This window comes from Indicator indicator, chromosome 11 (assembly GCF_027791375.1).
Source record: "Indicator indicator isolate 239-I01 chromosome 11, UM_Iind_1.1, whole genome shotgun sequence".
Lineage (NCBI taxonomy): Eukaryota > Metazoa > Chordata > Aves > Piciformes > Indicatoridae > Indicator > Indicator indicator.
In genome coordinates this window covers 16943696-16963224 of record NC_072020.1, presented here as the reverse complement: position 1 = coordinate 16963224, position 19529 = coordinate 16943696, and the positions used below count along the sequence as shown (strand labels likewise).

Genomic DNA, 19529 nt, shown 5'->3' with positions numbered 1-19529 from the left:
ATTTGTAACTGTTGTGTATATTTGTACATATTCATTGCATTGCATCATGGATTGTAGTTTTGCTTGTAAATACAGCTCTCACTTGCTTCCAGACTGAGCTAGCCTGGTCACCGTCGGTGTAGGAGGGGAATTTCAGCTCTCACAGTTGCAACAGTGGCTAGAGAGCAACACCTCTGGTACAGACAATACAGAAGGGCACCAGTCCCAGCCCTGCCTCCGTGAAACGCCCTGGCAGACTCCCGCGCTCGCTGACTCACAGCGCCAAGCGGCCGCTCGCGTCCGGGCCGGGAGCCCCGGGGCCGGCCGGCCATGCCGCCGGGCCCGCCAGCCTGGGAGAGCCCTTGACCGCCACTGCGGGCACAGGCCGCGGGCTGCCCCCGGCGCAGTCCTACCTGCCCTTTCCCCCCTTCTCCGCCATCTCACACCCCCACCCCGTCACTGCCTCCCTCTCGCAGGCCCCCCGCTGCTCCCGCCCCCTGCGGCCGCCCCGCCCCGGCCGGCTTCCGGGGCCGTCCGCTTGGAAGTGGGGCAGAGGTGAAGGCAGGCGGGCAGCAGACCGGCAGCGCCTCCGGCCCAGGGTAGGTGGTGTCCCGGGGGGTGGGGGGGTCCTCCGCCTGCACTGCCGCCTGGGCTCGGAGGTGCACGGCGGTGGGGCAGGGGCCGTGTGGACCGCTCGGCTCGGCTGTTTTGTTGCTCCAAAGCCCGGCCCCATCCACCTGAGCCTCCCCGCGGCAGCCCCTAGCGCCGGCCCGAGCCGCCCGAAGTACCACAGCGGTGCGGTGGCGGCCCCGGGCCCCGCTCGGCCAGGAGCGGTTCGGGTGGTGCAGGAGGCACGGCCGGGGCCCAGGTGGGGGCTGCTGCGTGGTCTGCGGCTGTGGGGGCCGTGGGGGGCAGCGAGTTGCGGCACGGTGGGCGCCAGCCGAGCCTGGCTGCTGGGGGTGGCCGTGTGAGCGAATCCCCTGCCCCACTGAGCCTCAGGCGGTGGGGCCTCGGGGCTGGCCTCTTGGGACGGAAAGCAGCAGGTCTCGAGTGGGTTTGTCGCGATGTACCCGGAGAAAGTTCCCACAGCCGCCGGGTCACAGCTTCCCCCTGCTGTGTGGGTGCCTTCCGTGGCTCCAGGCCGAGCGAGAGTCCCTGGTCCCGACTGTTTCGGGGGCACTTCCCTCATGGGCGCCTTTCACCGTGTCATGACTGGGGTGGGGAGAACACAGTGTGGGGAGAGACATCATCTATGGGACCCCCAACACGAGAGGGTCATGGCCCTGCTGGAGCAGCTCCAGATGAGGCAACCAAGAGGATCAGAGGGTGGAGCATCTCCGCTATGGGGACAGGCTGAGAGAGTTGGGGCTGTTCAGTCTGGAGAACGCTCCAGGGAGACCTCAGAGCAGCCTTCCAGGATTCGAAGGGGGCTACAGGAAGGGTGAGGGATTTGTTTACAAGGGCCTGTAGTGAGAGGATGAGGGACAATGGGCTGTTACTGGAGCAGGGGAGTTTTAGGTTGGACATCAGGAGGAAGCTCTGCACAATGAGGGTGGTGAGACACTGGAACAGGTTGCTCAGGGATGTGGTTGAGGCCCCAACCATGAAGACATTCAAGATCAGACCTGATGTGGCCCTGGGCAGCCTGATCTAGTTGGAGGTGTCCCTGCTGACTGCAGGGGGGTTGGGCAAGACGACCTTTGAGGGTCTGTTCCAACCCAGTGCAATCTGTGACTCTGAGTCATCTAACCTCAGCTTCCTTAATAGGCTGCCTGGATTGTGCAGAGCTGCATCATGGAGAAGCACCTCCTCACCTCTGAAGAGAGAACCTTTCAGTACCAGGATTCTCTGCCTTCGCTGCCAGTGCCTCCTCTTGATGAATCCTTGAGTAAATACCTTGATGCAGGTAATGGCTTCGTTTTGAAGTGTGGCATCTGCTGTTGTTAGCATGTGGAGGTGCTTCTGGTTTGCAGAGCTAGCACCAACTCATGGATTTGGGCTGGGGGAGCCAGGCAAGTTTAGAGGCCAGAAAGGCTTTTTCAGATTCAAAAGCCCAGAGCAACCTGAGTATAACTTTCTCATTTTACCCCTATTTGCCTTGCTTCAAGGGAATTGGGCATGTCAGAAGGTTCAGTGTTTCCATTTGAGTGTTTCTTGGTTTGAGTTTTTGTCCTTCTAAAGTGTTTTTTGTTGTTGTTGTTTTTAGCTATACCAGCTGGTCTAATGAAAGATATTTCTCTACCAGTTTTGTGGTGCTTAATAATTGCTTTCCTTGTTTCTGACTGTATTTGCCCAGAATCTTTATTAAATACACATTCTTCTTTTTCACCATTCATACACATTCTTCTTTTTCACCAGTACCATTAACTGTACAGCAGCAGGAGAAGGCAGAGGTGGGTGGCTTGGGGGCTAATTTCACTTGGATAATTTCTGCCTTGAAATGTTGGCTTTGTAAAGAAGATCCCAGGAGGAAATCTTTGCAGACATCAATGCAGGGGTGTCCAGCTGTTTGTAAACTGGTTGGTGCTTTATTATCACAGCAGGCTTTGGTATGGTTGGGATGACAAAGGTCTGTGGCCTTTTATCTTGATATTCTTTTCCTGTGTTTCATATTTTCAGAGCCCTGAGACATTGAGCTTTTATTTTCTGGGACATTTGCTTTGTGTCTTACCTGTAACACAGGAATGCTGACAAAGCAAGATCTGCACTTCTTTCCTTAGCAGGAACCCATTGCACCAAACACCGAGAAATCCTCTGTTCCCTTTGATTCTGTGTGTAATGGGATGTCCCAGAGACAGTAACTGAGGTAGTCTTTGGTGTTCCTTATGCTTTTGGAAGCAGAATGTTGCAAGGTTTGGTGTAGAGAAGAAATGTGGTGTGTGAACTCTGCCCAGACTCTGGTTGGAGTGCAGAAGACCTGCAGTAGCAGAGCTGCCCTTTGCAGCTTAGTTCTGTAAATCCAGCTGCCTCTCCCAGTTGAACTCCGCCATCACCTAGAAAGGTTGGAGCAGATGATCCCTGGAGTCCCTTCTAAGCTGGTATTCTGTGATTAATATTTCTGTGGAGTGATAAACTGTGGTAATTGATTTGTTTGCCCTTGTTTTCTGATCTGTGTTGCCATAAACGCCTTGTATTCCATGCCAAAGGTACTTCCTACTTCCTTGCACAGAAGTCATTCTGTAACTTTGGTCTTGAGTGCTGATATCCTTCAGTGTCCTTCAGGTTGGAGGACAGTTGGTCCAGTGGTTGTTGTTCTGCCACAGTCTCCCCTCCTAGACATCATTCCAGACAGAATATGCAATGTGTGGTTCTGGACACTCACTTGGTGATGCTAATTGCTTCAGTTTGGCATTTGTTTAGTCTGCGAAGGTGAGTGAAGGAAAGGAGGTCCTGCTGAAGAACAGTTCCAACTCTGAACTGTGAGTCATTCCTGTCAGGACTGGTTGGAGGGCTCCTCACATTAGTCAGTTGCCTGTTGGTACAGCTCTTCTCTGTTTAAGTCAAATCAACTGGAAAAGCTGGACTGAGTGTGGCTCAGAAGGTACCTTACAGAGCTATCTGGGCTCTGGACTCACAATGGCTAATCTGCTTCTGCAGGTAGGCTTTGAGCTGAGGGGAGACCTCATTGCTCTTTACAACTCCCTGACAGGAGGCTGCAGCCAGGCAGGGCTTGGTCTCTTCTCCTTAGGAACAAGTGACAGGAGAGGGAATGCACCAGGGGAGGTTTAGATTGGACATAAGAACCTTCTTGACTGAAGGAGTTAGATACCTGTTGCTTCTTCCAGGTGGTCAGAAGCTGCTTTCATCTGCTGCCATCTGTATCTATTAAAAGTGACATTCTATGTCTTGTTAGAACACAGGCACTTAGAGTTTTTCAGAGGTATTTTTCCTCCAACTACTTGCTTCAGAAAAGTAAATGTTGAGCATTTTCTTCCACTGCCATGCCTGTGGATATCTGAATCCAGGAGAAAACCTCAGCATGCAGCTGTCTCTAACCCAAAACCATTTTCTTTCCTACAGTGAAACCTTTCCTAAATGAAGAAGAATATCAGAGAACCCAGGAGACAGTTAGAAGATTTGGAAATGGGATTGGGAAAGAATTGCATGAGAAATTACTGGAGAGAGCTAAAAGCAGGAGGAATTGGGTAGGTATTGAGTTCTGTAAGACATCATCCTTGAGCCGATGGAAAGCTGGTGGTTCAGGACACAATCTAGAATCACAGAATTCTAGAATGGTTTGGGTTGGAAGGGACCACCAGAGGTCATCCAGTCCAACCCCCCTGCACTCAGCAGGGACATCCTCCACTACAGCAGCTTGCTCAGAGCCTTCTCCAGCCTCATCTTGAGTATCTCCAGGCATGGGGCTTCAATCAGCTCCCTGGGCAACCTGTTGCAGTGTTCCAGCACCCTCAACGTGCAGAACTTGTTCCTCACATCCAATCTAAATCTGCTCTGCTCTCATTTCAAACCACTGTCCCTTGTCCTGTCCCTGCAGGCCTTTGCGAACAGTCTCTCTGCAGCTTTCTTGTAGCCCCTTCAGGTACTGGCAGGCTGCTGTTAGGTCTGCCTGGAGCCTTCTCTTCTGCAGGCTGAACACCCCCAGCTCCCTCAGCCTGTCCTTGTAGGAGAGTTGCTCCAGCCCCCTGATCAAGTTCATGACCATCCTCTGGACCCATTCCATCAGGTTCATGTTTTTCCTGTGTTGATGATTGATAGATTCACAGAACGGGTTGGTTTGGAAGGGAACTTTAAAGGTCATCCAGTTCCAACCTGCTGCCATGGGCAGGGACACCTCCTCCTAGCCCAGCTTGTGCAAGGCCTATCTGTTGGCTAGGAACTGCCAGCCAGAATACTGAAGCAACACCAACAAAAAGTGGCAGGAAACTGAAAGGCCAGGTGGTTGTTAAAGAATTCATGACTCAAAGTGAATTCTGATGCCAAACCTTCTTGATTTTCAGCTGGAGGAGTGGTGGCTGAACGTGGCCTATCTTGACCTTCGCATCCCAACGCAGATCCACTGCAACATAGGAGGGCCTGGTCCCTACATCGAGCACTTCTGGCCTCCAAAAGAGGGCACCCAGATAGAAAGAGCTTGTGTGCATGTGTGGCACACTCTGAGGTACTGGGAGATGCTGCGAAGGTGAGGCTCTGCAGGAAGAGATTTGATTTGAAGTGAAGAGATTTGATCTTTAAGGGAGAGCGAGCTGATTTTAGGTGAAAAAAAATGGTTTGAAGTGATTTTCACTACTAATACTGTGTGTGTGTTCTGCAGCTGCAGAGACACACTGGTGGTCATTGCAGGGCTTCTTGGCACTGCCAGCTGCCTTTCTCTTACCTTGATTTCCTCTCATCACTAGTTGCCATCTCTCTTGCTTGATTGCCTCCTGCAGAGAGAAGGTGGCCATAGAGAGATCTGGCAATGCCATTCTGGACATGAGCCAATTCCGGATGCTCTTCTCCACTTGCAAAATTCCTGGGATTACCAGAGACTCCCTCAGCAGTTATTTTAAAACTGGTAAACAGCTGGAACGTGGGAATTAAGCAAACAAAGGATTTGGTGTTGGTGGGCTGCTGGGGAGGTCATTTTAGCCATCAACCACTTCCTTCCTCAAGCACCAAATACTGGTTGTTGAGTGCTCATTTAAGGAAGCAGGATCCATGTCCTTGTGCTGGGGGCTCCAGAGCTGGCCCCAACACTGCAGGTGGGGTCTCAGCAGAGCAGAGGGGCAGAATCCCCTCCTTCCACCTGCTGCCCAGGATATGGTTGACTCTTCTGAGAGGCATCAGGCTGGTAACACACAATTTGAAGCAGGGCTTTCTTTTAATCTTGTTTAGTAAGGACTAAATTTTGGACTGGAAAGTAGATCAAGTGTTGTCTTTGCTTCAGAGAATCACAGAATAGGTTGGGTTGGAAGGGACCTTGAAGATCATCCAGTTCCAACCCCCTGCCATGGGCAGGGACACCTCCCACCAGCCCAGCTTGCTCAAGGCCTCATCCAACCTGGCCTTGAACACCTCCAGGGAGGGGGCATCCACAGCCTCCCTGGGCAACCTGTTCCAGTGTCTCCCCACCCTCCCTGTCAAGAATTTCTTCCTCATCTCCACTCTCAATCTCCCCTCTTCCACCTCAAAGCCATCACCCCTCATCCTGTCACTCCCAGCCCTTGTCAAAAGTCTCTCCCCAGCTCTCCTGTAGCCCCTTCAGGTTCTGGAAGGCTGCTCTCAGGTCTCCCTGGAGCCTTCTCCAGGCTGAACAGCCCCAGGTCTCCCTGGCTGTCCCCATAGGGAGGTGCTGGAGGTCTGATGTTGGTGGTGGCCCATTCCATGTGCTGTTTCTTGTCTCCTTGCAGAGAGTGAAGGTGATTGCCCGTCCCACCTGACGGTGCTTTGCCGAGGCCGCGTGTTTGCGTTCGATGCCCTGCATGAAGGCCACATGCTGACTCCTCCAGAGATCTTCAGGTTTTCCAACTACCACATTTCCACTCAGCTGTCTTGTTTTAAGCTGCATACCAAAAAGTTCTTTTCCTGTCCCTTTCACCCCAAAGGACTACAGCTGAGAGAGACTGCAGCTTTTTCTCTAGCTGAAGGCTCAGGTTTGAGTAAATTCTTCTGCGGTGGTTGGCAGCTTGTTGCTCTGAAGCCTGGTGACCTTGTGCCCACAGAACATCACACAATAGGGCTGATGGAGATCTTTCAGTAGGAAGCTGTGAAGCTTTTTGCCATGAAATTCTTAGTAACATCATTCCTTTTAGGACCAGTCCACACTGATGATTGTCTCAGTGCTGCTTAAACCTTTTCAAAGCTGAAGCCCCACTGTTGTGTTGATTCCAGTCTAGTACCACACTTGTGGTCCTTGAGTAGAGAGGCTGGAATTTTGCTAGTACAGAAGAATCCCAAACCATAGGGTATACTGTCTGGCATCCTGCTAGCTGCAGAGCCCTGCATCAGCATTTCACTTCATTCCTTGTCTTTGGGCCACACCTGTGGCCACCAGCTGTGTTGGTGGCTCTTTTCACCTTCCTGAGCTGCTGCAAAGGAACAGAGAGAAAGAATTTGGTTCTTTTAAACACTAAATTTCAGCTCTAGTGGAGTTGCTTGTGTGTAAAACTGTGCTGTGCTCTATGTGCTACTGGCACATGGAGGTGCTGGTTTTCAGGGGGTCAATGCAGCTGTGACATGAGGGTTTGTACTCTGTTGGTTGTGCTCTGATGCCCCATGGGGAGGTGGTTTCAAGTGAACCATCAGGGATCTGCATGCATCTACTTGGTAGTTGTGCATTTCATCTAGGAATGTCTTGCTGCAGAAGACTTGTCATTAAAATTGGCAAAAGGTGGATGCTCAGATTCCTCAGGGAAGGCAACAACCTGTTGGAGAAGCTCTGAAGTCTCTCTTTTGGAAATCTGGTGCCTCAATAATCAAGATATCTCAGCTTTCATGTTTCTGATGACTGTGGTTTTATCTGTTAGAGCAAGCAAGGGACAAAAGAACAGCTGGAGTGCTGCCAGAGAACTCTAAAGCTTTCCTTTGTCTGTGAAAGGGCAGGTTGGGGTGGGGTTTTGTGGGGTTTTGTGTTTTGGTGTTGGCTTTTTTAATAAGCTCATTATGGATGTTTTAGAATTTTGACTGCTCATGATCAGCAGTGAAGTTTAATGGGCCAGAGGGTCAGGGCAAAGGACAAAGCAGGTTAAATGCCTGTCAGTTTTGGAGCTTCTTTAACACCTAGAAGGACATGATACAAAAAACTGAATTTGCAAATTCAGAGTTAGCTCTCTGTTAGTAGCTCTTCCAAGGGCCAATGCAGGGCAAAGGTAAGAGAAACGTTGCTGTGTAGCTCACTCTGCATTTAGGATGTGCTGTAGCTGCTGTTCTGCTTCACATGGCAGGAGCTGTCCTGGGTGGAAGCTTTGCACTCGTAGCTGGTGAGCTGCTCTAAATGCTGCAGAGCTGCAGGTTTGAGCTGCACTGCTGAAGGCTTCAGTCTAGTTTTAAATGAAGTGCATGGTGGCACTCCAGGACCATGAGTGTTTATCTCTGAGTTTGGCAGCTGCAGTTTGAATTAGTCATTGGTGACCAAGAGCAGAGCTTCAAAATTCAGACTTCGGCTGCTCTTCCAAATTCAAATCTGTTCCTGAATGTAGAAGCAAAACTTGGTAGAAAAAGAGAGGGATAAAAAGGATGCTTTTCATCTTCCTTCCCTGTGGTCTTTGTTAACTTGAGTTTCTGAACTCTTCTTAAAGGCAACTCGCATACATACAGAAAAGATGCCACAGTGAACCAGATGGCCCAGGACTGGCAGCCCTGACAAGCAGTGAAAGGACAAAATGGGCAGAGGTGGGAATGCTTCCAAGAGCTGATTGCAGAGGGGAGTGTTGTGGTGGCTGGAGCTGTATCGTTTCACTCAGCTTTGTCTTCTTCTGCTTCCTAGTTACGGGAATATTTGATTGGCCTTGACCCAAAGAACTTAACTCACCTGGAGAAGATCCAAAGCAGTTTGTTTGTGGTCTGCCTCGATGGTGCCAGTCCCCATGCCACTCCTGAGGACTACTCTGAGGTAGCTGAGCATTTCTGATGGGTTGTATCTAGGCTTCTTAGTAGAGACAATTATTCTGCATGTGCGGGAGCACCACTTACTTGGTTGGAGCTGGAGAAGAGAAGATTGAGACTGGAGGTGAGGAAGCAATTCTTGACAGTGAGGGTGGGGAGGCACTGGAACAGGTTGCCCAGGGAGGTTGTGAATGCCCCTCCCTGGAGGTGTTCAAGGCCAGGCTGGATGAGGCCTTGAGCAAGCTGGGCACCAGCTTGCTGCAGCCCAGGATCCCATTGTCCCTGCCTGTGGCAGGGGGTTGGAACTGGATGATCTTGAAGGTCCCTTCCAACCCAATCTGTGAAGATGGAGCAGGCAAATGTGCAAACAGTGCTTCTGGTTGGTCTGTGGGAGCACTTCAGGAGTTGGGCTGTTGGGACATAGGGACTGGGGATGGCTGAAAATCACAGAATCATCTAATGGTTTGGATTGGAAGGGACCTGAAAGATCATCCAGTTCCAAGCCCCTGCCATAAGCAGGGATACCTCCCACCAGCCCAGCTTGCTCAAGGCCTCATCCAACCTGCTGCTGAACACTTCTGGGGGGGACACATCCACAACCTCCCTGAGACACCTGTTCCAGTGTCTCCCCACCCTCCCTGTCAAGAATTTCTTCCTAACCTCCAGTCTAAATCTGCCCTCTTCCAGATTCAATCCATTGCCCCTCATCCTGTCCCAACAACAAATCCTTTGGCTGATCTTTCAGCCCTCTGCCAGGCAGCATCCTCAGAGGTGCAGCCCTCAGCTTCTGTCACTCTTTAATGCCAGCCCTGGTGCTTCTGTTTCAGTGCCAGCCCTGTTTCGCCTTCATCTGGCTGAGGATGTCTGCTCTGACTGGTGGCCTCCCTGCCCTGCTGTGGGCTGTGCTCGTTGGCAGAGGTGGGCAGTGTGCTCAGTGCTGTCTGTAACACACTGTGTGTGCCTTCTGCTGTAGGTGACCAGGCTGGGGCTGGTGGGGGACCCAACCGTGCGCTGGGGAGACAAATCCTACAACTGTGTCTTCTTTGCCAATGGCGTCTGCAGTGCGTTTTCTGATGTGAGTTGAACTTTCTCCCCCACCTTTGTGAGCCTTTCAATTTTTTGTTTAGTGAGTTCTTCCTTCTGGGGTTTGGTTTGAAGTGCTTCATGTGATCCTCTCTAGTGCAGCCTTGTTTAGCAGGCACCTTGCCTGGCCAGGGCCCCACAGCAGCCTGCTTTCAGAGCCTGGTGTTACACCACAGCTGCACTGAGAGCATGAGGTCTGCAATCACAGCCTTATCTCTCTCACTGTTTAGTGAGACAGCTCCAGAGACAAACCCCACATTACACAAGCAGGCTGACACTTAACCCCTTTCATGCTGTATCTCTTTCAAGAGCTGTGGGTTTTAAACTTGGGTGTTCTTAAACTCATTATTGACTGGCCAGACCCTCACTGTCCCCTGAAATCTGCTTTTCCATGGCAGTGGGGATGGTGCCTCCCTCTCTGGCTGCTGAGCAGTCAGAGCAGGGTTGGACCTGGCATTGTGGAACTAGAAAAACAAGTCCAGCACTGTGCAGTAGAGCACAAGAAAGAGTGGAACAGGGGAAGGAGCAATTTGATGCTCTTGCAGTTACGTAAATGCTGTAATATCTTGTTTTGTGTGATTCCAGCATGCTCCTTTTGATGCCATGGCTTTGATTACCATGTTGACTTATGCTGACAAGATGATCATTGAAAATGAAGGAAAGTGGAAGGTATCCATCCTTTAAACTTGGAAGTTTAGTAGTTGGTGTGTCTTTTCTTATGGATAACACATTCTGGTTCCTTTCTTTCTGTCTGCATCCTGCCAGGGATCAGATAAAGTGAGGGATATTCCATGGCCAGAGGAGCTGGTGTTTACAGTGGATCAAAAGCTGATCAGTGAGATTGGACGTGCCAAAGACTTGTATTACAGAAAGGTGACCTTGGCTGCTGCTGCTCTTCTGTCACTCATTGTGTCCTATTTACAGGGTTACACCTGGTCTGGAGAACAGGGCTGGAGATGTTGATAAACTGATAAATGAGGAGGGTTAACACCGAGCTTGAATTGGTTACATTGCTGGTTTAGAGAATCACAGGATTGTTTGGGTTGGAAAAGCCCTCCAAGATCATCCAGTCCAACCAGCAACCCAGCACCACCATGGGCACTAAACCATGGCCCCGAGTGCCATGCCACACATTTCTTGAATACCTCCAGACAGGGTCACTCCACCACCTCCCTTGGCAGCCTGTGCCAATCCCTGACCATTCTTGCAGCAAAGAAATGGTTCCTCATCTCCAACCTAACCCTTCCAATTCCAGGCCGTTTCCTCTTATCTCCTGTTCCTAGGGAGAAGAGCCCAACTCCTACCTGGCTCCAGCCTCCTCTCAGGGAGCTGTAGAGAGCAATGAGGTCTCCCCTCAGCCTCCTTCTCTCCAGGCTCCTCACCAGCCCTGTTCTCCAGATTCTTCCCCAGCTTCCTTGCCCTTCTCTGGACCTGCTCCAGCCCCTCAATGTCCTTCTTGGTGTGAGGGCCCCAAAACTGAACCCAGCACTCCAGGTGTGGCCTCCCCAGTGCTGAGTGCAGGGGGACAATCCTTGCCCTGTTCCTGCTGGCCACACCATTGCTGACCCAGGCCAGGATGCTGGTGGCCTTCTTGGCCACCTGGGCACACCCTGGCTCATCCTCAGCTGCTGTCACTCAGCACCCCCAGGTCTTTCTGTGCTGGGCACTTTCCAGCCACTCTGCCCCCAGCCTGGAGCCTTCATGGGGTTGTTGTGACCCAAGTGCAAGACCCAGCCCTTGGCCTTGCTGAATCTCATACAGCTGACCTTTGCCCTCTGATCCTTCCTGTCCAGGTCCCTCTGCAGAGCCTTCCTGCCCTCTGCAGACCAACACTGCCACCCAATTTAGTGTCTCCTGCAAACTGCCTGAGGGTACCTCAATTCCCTTGTCCAGATCATTGATAAAGATGTTTTAGGTTGTGTTTTATTTGGGGTGGACCAAGCTGTGATGTTTCTTGGGTTCTCTAGCCTTCCCTCCTTTGCTGTGGCAGGTGTCTGAGGTGCAGCTGGTGAGTTATGCCTTCACATCCTTTGGCAAATCCTTGATTAGAGCCAGGAAGCTTCATCCTGATGCCTTTGTGCAGCTTGCCCTTCAGCTAGCTTATTACAAGTGCCATGGACGGTAAGAAAACTCCTTAGCTACCTGGGGGATAAAACCCAGCCCCTTAGGAAAGGGTGGGTCTGGGGAGATGTGCCCTGGTGTCATTTGCGGTGGAGACAGAAGAAGCCATAGGTTCACAGAATGGGTTGGGTTGGAAGGGACCTTCCAAGATCATCCAGTTCCAACCCCCTGCCATGGGCAGGGACACCTCCCACCAGCCCAGCTTGCTCAAGGCCTCATCCAACCTGGCCTTGAACACCTCCAGGGAGGGGGCATCCCCAACCTCCCTGGACAACCTGTTCCAGTGTCTCCCCACCCTCGCTCTCAAGAATCTCTTCCTCATCTCCAGCCTCAATCTCCCCTCTTCCACCTCAAAGCCATCACCCCTCATCCTGTCACTCCCAGCCCTTGTCAAAAGTCCCTCCCCAGCTCTCCTGTAGCCCCTTCAGGTACTGGCAGGCTGCTCTAAGGTTTCCCTGGAGTCTTTTCTTCTCCAGGCTGAACAACCCCAGCTTGGCAGGGCATTTTTGTTGCTTGTTAGAGCACTTACTTCCAAGTTAACAAGAAACTCTTGGCTCCTTTGCCTCCTCAGCCCAGGCTGCTGCTACGAAACGGCCATGACGCGGCGCTTCTACCACGGCCGCACCGAGACCATCCGCTCCTGCACTGTGGAGGCAGTGGAGTGGTGCAAGGCCATGCTGGATCCTTCTGAGGCTGTACGTACTGAAATCCTGCTTTAAGCATCAGAAGGCCTGTTGTTTCAGCTGCTTAAAGCTCATTTCTCTCTAGTCTTCTCACTGGGAGTTGGCCTGTTTCCAGTGGGGCAAATGGGAAATACTATGGGTTGCCTGAAGTGTGGTTGTGGTGGCTGAGGTGAGCTGGCCTGGCTTGGTTTTCTCTCCTGTTTATCTTTTGAAGAATGTGAGTGTCTGGCCTGGTTGTTTGCATGCCTCACTGGGGGTTAGGAGCAGTGTGTCCTGCTGGGGAGTGGCTCTGCTGGGGGGTTAATTTTTCAAGTGAAGTCAGGCAACGTTTTGAGTCTGAGAGCAAAACTGAAATCCCTTTGTCCTAGTAGCAACAGGGACGTGTTCCAGAGCTGGTCTCTGAAGAGCTGAACTGGTGCCCTTCTCTTTTCCCAGCAGTTAGCCTCTAGTGCTTGGCTGGCAAAGCATCTCAGGCCTTTCTTGCCAATAAGAGCTGTACTCAAGCTCTTTCTGGTGGCCTTGCTGCATGTTTCTCAGAGCTTGAGAAAAGGAGAGGAGGTTTGACACAATTAGGAACTGCAAAGATTTTGTGTCATTAATGCTTCTGAGAAACAGCCAGGGATCTGGCAGTCATGAAGTAGGGGGTGCTGAGAACCAGAGTCCTCAAGAGCAGATTTTCCTGGCATCTTCTGGCATGTGCTGCAGAACCATTGCCCCTTGTCCTGTCACTCCAGGCTTTGTCAAAAGTCCCTCCCCAGCTCTCTTGTAGCCCCATTCAACTCCTGGAAGGCTGCAGGGAGACCTGGAAGGCTGATCTCAGATCTCCCTGCAGCCTTCTCTTCTCCAGGCTGAACAACCCCAACTCTCTCAGCCTGTCCCTGTAGGGGAGGTTCTGCAGCCCTCTGATCATCTTCATGGCCTATTCTGGACCTGCCCCAGCAGCTCCATGTGCTTGGGATTGCCCTGACCCAGGTACACAATAGTACCTGGTTGAGCTTCATGAGCTTGATCTGGCCCCACTTCTGCAACCTCTAAAATCTGTATTTGTGTTCTCCTCTCTCTGAGAACAGAGAGAAAGGAAACAAAAGGAAGGAATTTGGCTCTGGGAGAAAGCACTTGAGAAAGCTTCTAAGGTACCTTTCAAGTTAATTTTCCTCTATCTAAAATGGCTAGAAGCCGTGAGAGGGAAGAAGGTTGCTGTGGTTCCTGATGTGTTACTCACCTGGACTGTTTTTTAACCCTTTCTCCCCTCTCTGCACAGACTTACCAGCGGCTGCAGCTGATGCAGAAGGCATTTGCAAAGCACAATAAAATAAGGAAAGAATGTGAGAATGGAAAAGGTACTCTGGGGCCAAAAGTTCTTTGGGGCTTTTGTTTGTTTTTTCCCTTGTGGTTGCTGTCTAGCACATAAAATCCTGGAATGGTGTCAGGGTGGAAGGGACCTCAGAGCTCATCTCCTCCAACCTCCCCACCATGGGCAGGGACACCTCTCAACCATACTCAGCTGCTCAAGGCCTCATCCAGCCTGGCCTTCAACACCCCCAGGGAGGAGGCAGCCACAGCCTCCCTGGGCAGCCTATTCCAGAGTCTCACCACCCTCCTATTGAAGAACTTCTTCCTCAGATCCAGTCTAACCCTGCTCTGCCTCAGCTTCACACCATTCCCCCTTGTCCTGTCTCTAGACACCCTCAGGAAAAGTCCCTCTGCAGCCTTCCTGTAGGATCCCTTCAGGTACTGGCAGGCAGCTCTAAGGTCCCCCTGGAGTCTTCTCTTTAGGCTGTACACCCCCAGCTCCCTCAGCCTGTCTTCATAGCAGAGGTGCTCCAGCCCTGGGTTCATCTTTGTGGCCTCCTCTGGTCTCTCTCCCACAGCTCTGTGTCCTTCTGTTGGGGACACCAGAACTGGAGGCAGGATTGGAGGTGGGGTTGTGCCCAGCTCAAGATTCTTTCAGAATCCCCTGTGGTCAAATACCTGCTGGGCTGGAAAATAGATAAATGCATTTTTTAAAGCCAGGGTAGGGGTGGGGACATTCCAACCCATCTGTGTTAGCTTGTGGCTACTGTGAGTGAGAAAGAGTAGCTGGGAAGTAATCAGCTGATGCACCTTCATACTCTTTCCTTCCTGCTTGGTGAGATATCCAGGCAGTTGTGCCCTGAAAGCCTTTTCACCTTGTCCACAGACTTGCCAGTGGGCCAGTTGCACTGTGTGGAACTTCTCCTCCTCCTCCTTCTCCTCCTCTAAAGGGAAGCTTCCTTGGTGTTTGTTTTCCCCACCAGCTGTGCTGGGTTTATGTGACTTTACTGCATTTGTGTTTGGGCAGTGTTGCAGGCTGGAAGTGGTGACTGGCTTTTGGATCAAAGACTTGGAAGATGTTTTGTGTGCTGCAGCGTGAATCTTGGTGTGTGGGAGGGTGGCATTTGTCTGGTCTTCAGCTGCTGAGGCCAGAAGGAGCAGAAAAGAAAGGGGAGCTGCAGCTGTGGGTGATGCAGAGTCTGCATCTCTTTGACAGGCTTCGACCGTCACCTCCTGGGTCTCCTGCTCATAGCACAGGAGCAAGGACTGCCTGTGCCAGAACTCTATGTGGATAAAGCCTTCACAGCCAGGTAACTCCTGTTCTTGGCCTCTGGGGAGGGTGTCTGCCTTGGGTCTGAGGACTCTATTGCCTTAGGCTTGCTGATTTATCATAGAGAGGTTTGGGTTGGAAGGGACCTTCAAGATCATCCAGTTCCAACCCCCTGCCATGGGCAGGGACACCTCCCACCAGCCCAACTTGCTCAAGGCCTCATCCAACCTGGCCTTGAACACCTCCAGGGAGGCATCCACAGCCTCCCTGGGCAACCTGTTTGTGATGGTTTTAAGATTGTCTTTTTAATTTTTCTTCACAAAGTTCAAGCAGAGAAAGTGAAAAAATGTAAATAAATCACTATTGGGTGTAAGAAAGCAAAATAATGATTGTTCTAAACACTTCCATTGAGAGATAGAAATGTTTAAGAATCTCAAAACAAGGTTGGGGAGCTGGGCATTCTCAGCTTGCTGGGCTTCTGTCTTCTTTTCTGGCTGAAGATAACACACTGACCTTGACAAGCTAAGTCTGACAGCCTCTCTGCTTCTGGACTCTGCCTTCTGCCAGGAGGGTCTGGGGGGAGTCCTTCTGGCAGGGAGGGAGGCCCCTTGGGGGGGAAGCAAAGCGGGCTTGGTTGTGTTTTTCTGTTGATTGTACATATTTGTTAATGTTGTGAATTGTGTATATTTGTACATATTCATTGCATTGCATCATGGATTGTAGTTTTGCTTGTAAATACAGCTCTCACTTGCTTCCAGACTGAGCTAGCCTGGTCATTGTTGGGGTGTGGGGATTTCAGCTCTCACACTGTTACACTGTGCCAGTGTCTTCCCACCCTAGTGGGCAAGAATTTCCTCCTGGTGTCTCATCTCAATCCAGTTTGAAGCCATCATCCCTTGTCCTGTCACTCCATACCTTTGTCAGAAGTCCTACTCCTGCTTTCCTGGAGCCCCCTTCAAATCCTGGTCTTCACAGTAGATTTCTTGGTCTCTAGGACAAAATAACCTCTTGTGAAAGTCCCCTTTTTTTGAAATTAAAAGTGCTGCTGTTGCTTGTTGTTGTCTTCCAGTGGAGGAGGTGGCAATTTCGTGCTTTCAAGCAGTCTGACTGGCTACACCAGGTTGAGTGGAGCTGCTCTCCCTATGGTAGATCATGGCTATGGCTTTTTCTATTCCATCAGAGATGACAGGTAAGGAAAGCGTTTCATCTGGGGTATGGTTCAGACTGGCACAAAGGGAAAGGAATGATGAAAGCCAGGAGACAGAAGAAACATAGCTAAACATGTCAGAAGAGGTTGAGAAGTGAGGTAGAGGAGCATAGAGGCATGAATGTTCTGGGAAGGCACCTACGGAAGGAAGCACAGGCAGTGGAGGTGAAGTGAGCAGCAGGACTCTGACAAGAAGCAGAAAGAAAAGGGTGGGGAGGAGAGAGCAAGAAGAGAGCAACAAAATAAGTTACCTTAGTTTGAAACAGTGAGTTAGAGATCAGTAGAGGTAACCTGCAGAGGTAACTTTGAACAAGTTGCAGTTGACTGAAGTAGACCAGATTGACAGAATGGTTTGGGTGGGAAGGGACCTTCAAGACCATCCAGCCCAACTCCCTGCCATGGGCAGGGACACCTCCCACTAGCCCAGCTTGCTCAAGGCCAAATCCAACCTGGCCTTGAGCACCTCCCTCTCCATTACTCTTGGCAGTGGCACACACAGCTCTTGACTCAAACCAGCCCCCTTTTAGCAGAAGCTAAAACATTTGGGCTTCACTTCTCATGAAATGGGAGGTTTGGAAAAGATCCAGCTCTGGTTTCTTGCTCTTATGTACAAAAAGGATTGGTTCCAGAGCAGAGCTCCTGAAGGGCTGTGATGATAACATGTTGAGATAACTGTGTGGTTTATGACTTAGCTGGGATTTGGGTGACTCCTTCCAGAAGCTCTATAGGAGTTGTGTGCGGGTTTGTGGCAGGCCAAGGACACAAACCATTTACACTTTGATCTTTGACTCTGCTCAGGTAAACAGAGCTGGGTAAAGATTTAACTTTCACTGGGTAAACATAGACAAGTGCTCTGCACCTGAAAGCAGCTGCAGATGAGCAGCAGCTTCCACAGCATCTGCAGGTGTCAGTGTACTGCTTAAATCAGCTGCAGCATCTGTCTGCCCTCTGCTTCCTGAAGGCACTGAGTCAGACAGTCACAGGTTGCTTTGGGCTGGAAGGGACCCCCAAAGCTCATCTTGTTCAACCCCCAGCAGTCAGCAGGGACACCTCCAGCTAGATCAGGCTGCCCAGAGACACACTGAGTCTCATTTTGAATGGCTTCAGGGACAGGGCCTCAACCACATCTGTGGGCAACCTGCTCCAGTGTCTCTCCACCCTCACTGTGCAGAACTTCCTCCTGATGTCCAACCTAAATCTGCCCTGCTCCAGTGTCTCACCACCCTCACTGTGCAGAACTTCCTCCTGATGTCCAACCTAAATCTGCCCTGCTCCAGTGTCTCACCACCCTCACTGTGCAGAACTTCCTCCTGATGTCCAACCTAAATCTGCCCTGCTCCAGTGTCTCACCACCCTCACTGTGCAGAACTTCCTCCTGATGTCCAACCTAAATCTGCCCTGCTCCAGTGTCTCACCACCCTCACTGTGCAGAACTTCCTCCTGATGTCCAACCTAAATCTGCCCTGCTCCAGTGTCTCACCACCCTCACTGTGCAGAACTTCCTCCTGATGTCCAACCTAAATCTGCCCTGCTCCAGTTTCAAACCATTGCCCCTCGTCCTATCCCCACAGGCCCTTCTGAGTAGTCCCTCCCCAGCCTTCCTGTAGCCCCTTTCAGGTACTGGCAGACTCCTGTTAGGTCTCCCTGAAGCCTTCTCTTCTGCAGGCTGAACACCCCCAGCTCCCTCAGCCTGCCCTCATAGCAGAGATGCTCCAGCCCCCTGATGATCTTCATGAACCTCCTCTGGACCTGCTTCATCAGGTCCATGTGCTTCCTGTGTTGAGTGCTAGAACACAGCACTGCAGGTGAGGTCTCAGCAGAGCAGAGGGGCAGGATCCCCTCTCTCCATCTCTGGCCACACTGCTTTGGATGCAGGCCAGGCTGCCATTGGCCTTCTGGGCTGCCAGTGCCCATTGCTGGCTCCTGTCCAGCTTTTCCTCCACCAGGACCCCCAAGTCCTCCTCTGCAGGGCTGCTCTCAATCTCATCACCCCCAGCCTGGATGGAAATCCAAGTGAGCAGGGACACCTCCCAACTAGATGAAGCTGCTCAGGGCCACATCAAGTCTGACCTTGAATGTCCCCAAGTCCTTCCTGAATGCTGAGGCAGGATGATTGTGTGACACTTCTTTTGCTTCTGAATTTCTGTCACTAATGTCACATCTAAGGTGAATTTGTGTGGCTTTGCTTCTAGCCCATGACAGTTGGGAGTGGTCACCTCTTCCTCTTCTCTCTCGACAGGATTGTTGTGTCCTGCTCTTCTTGGAAGTCGTGTCCAGAGACCAGTGCAGAGGTGCTCTGCAGAACTGTGTTCCAGTGTTTCCAGGACATGCTCCAGCTAACAGTGACAGCTCAGCTGTGAGGTTGGTCATGATGTAGGAAGCTTTGCAAGCTGTCCAGTTAGGTGTAGTACTTACAAATGGGATGCTACTCAGAGTATCCAAGTTAAGTCATGTGATGAACTGTGTGAAGCCTGTTCTGATGGGATTTACTGTAGGAATAGCAGCTGTGGGAATGTCATCTCCCAGCCCATGGCAGGGGGGTTTGAACTAGGTGATCCTTGTGGTCCCTTCCAACCCTGACTGATTCTATGATTCTGTGTGCACCAACAATGCAAGCAGTAGGACCTGTGTAGAACTATGCAATATTAAAAGATGCCTCATCAATGCAAATGGCCCTGAGAGATGGGCTGGTGGAGGAGCTGTAGGAGCAGATACTTGCCATCTTAGGAGTTACACACAGAAGACTTTGTAGGCTCCTGACCAGTGGGGCACTTGTCTGCATACTTGGGAGTAACCACCCTCTCCTCTTAGACACTCACACTTCCTGCTCCTGGTGGTTGAGGTGGAGGTGGAAGGGCCAGGTGGAAGGACAGCCTCCCTCAGCCTGGGGAATAGTTAGAAGTTCTCTTTCACTTTGGTAACTAATAAATATTGTGTCTGTCCATGGGGATGTCCCCACTACCTTTATTCTGTGAGAGGACTGCAGCCTGCAGTGTTTTGAGGCAGGAGCTCTCAGGAATGCAGAAAGCAGCACAGAAGTTCAGGTTCCTCAGAAGTTTCACCTTCTGGTGGACCCTGAATGTCTGCTGCTTTACTGATCATGCAGAACAGAAGGGAGCTCTCCAAGTGGGCTGGGGGCATTCTCAGGAGTTGAAGACTTGATTCCTCTGTTTTGAACAGCTTTGTATTTTCCTGTCCTAGAAATAAAACTCTTGTGAAAACTCAACTTTGTGTTGGGGACTGCTGTGGGTTGTGGCTGCTGTGGGTTGGGGGCTGTTTAATCTGTAGCACCTAAATTTTGGGAAAGAGAGATGATCTTAGGGCCAGATGAACTTGAAATGGGCTGGAA

At 51.1% G+C, this 19529-nt stretch overlaps 1 protein-coding gene across 1 annotated transcript; it reads left to right on the top strand.

Moving 5' to 3' along the window:
* The first annotated feature begins 1773 nt into the window (after nt 1-1773).
* On the top strand, nt 1774-19362 carry CROT (carnitine O-octanoyltransferase). Its single transcript, XM_054384817.1, has 16 exons — nt 1774-1885; nt 4000-4124; nt 4938-5119; nt 5370-5494; nt 6330-6438; nt 8217-8310; nt 8405-8530; nt 9497-9598; nt 10192-10275; nt 10372-10479; nt 11597-11727; nt 12299-12422; nt 13672-13750; nt 14920-15013; nt 16043-16162; nt 18420-19362. The coding sequence occupies exons 1-16, from the start codon at nt 1774-1776 to the stop codon at nt 18538-18540; spliced, it is 1836 nt and encodes a 611-aa protein (XP_054240792.1). The 3' UTR covers nt 18541-19362.
* The last annotated feature ends 167 nt before the right edge of the window (nt 19363-19529 follow it).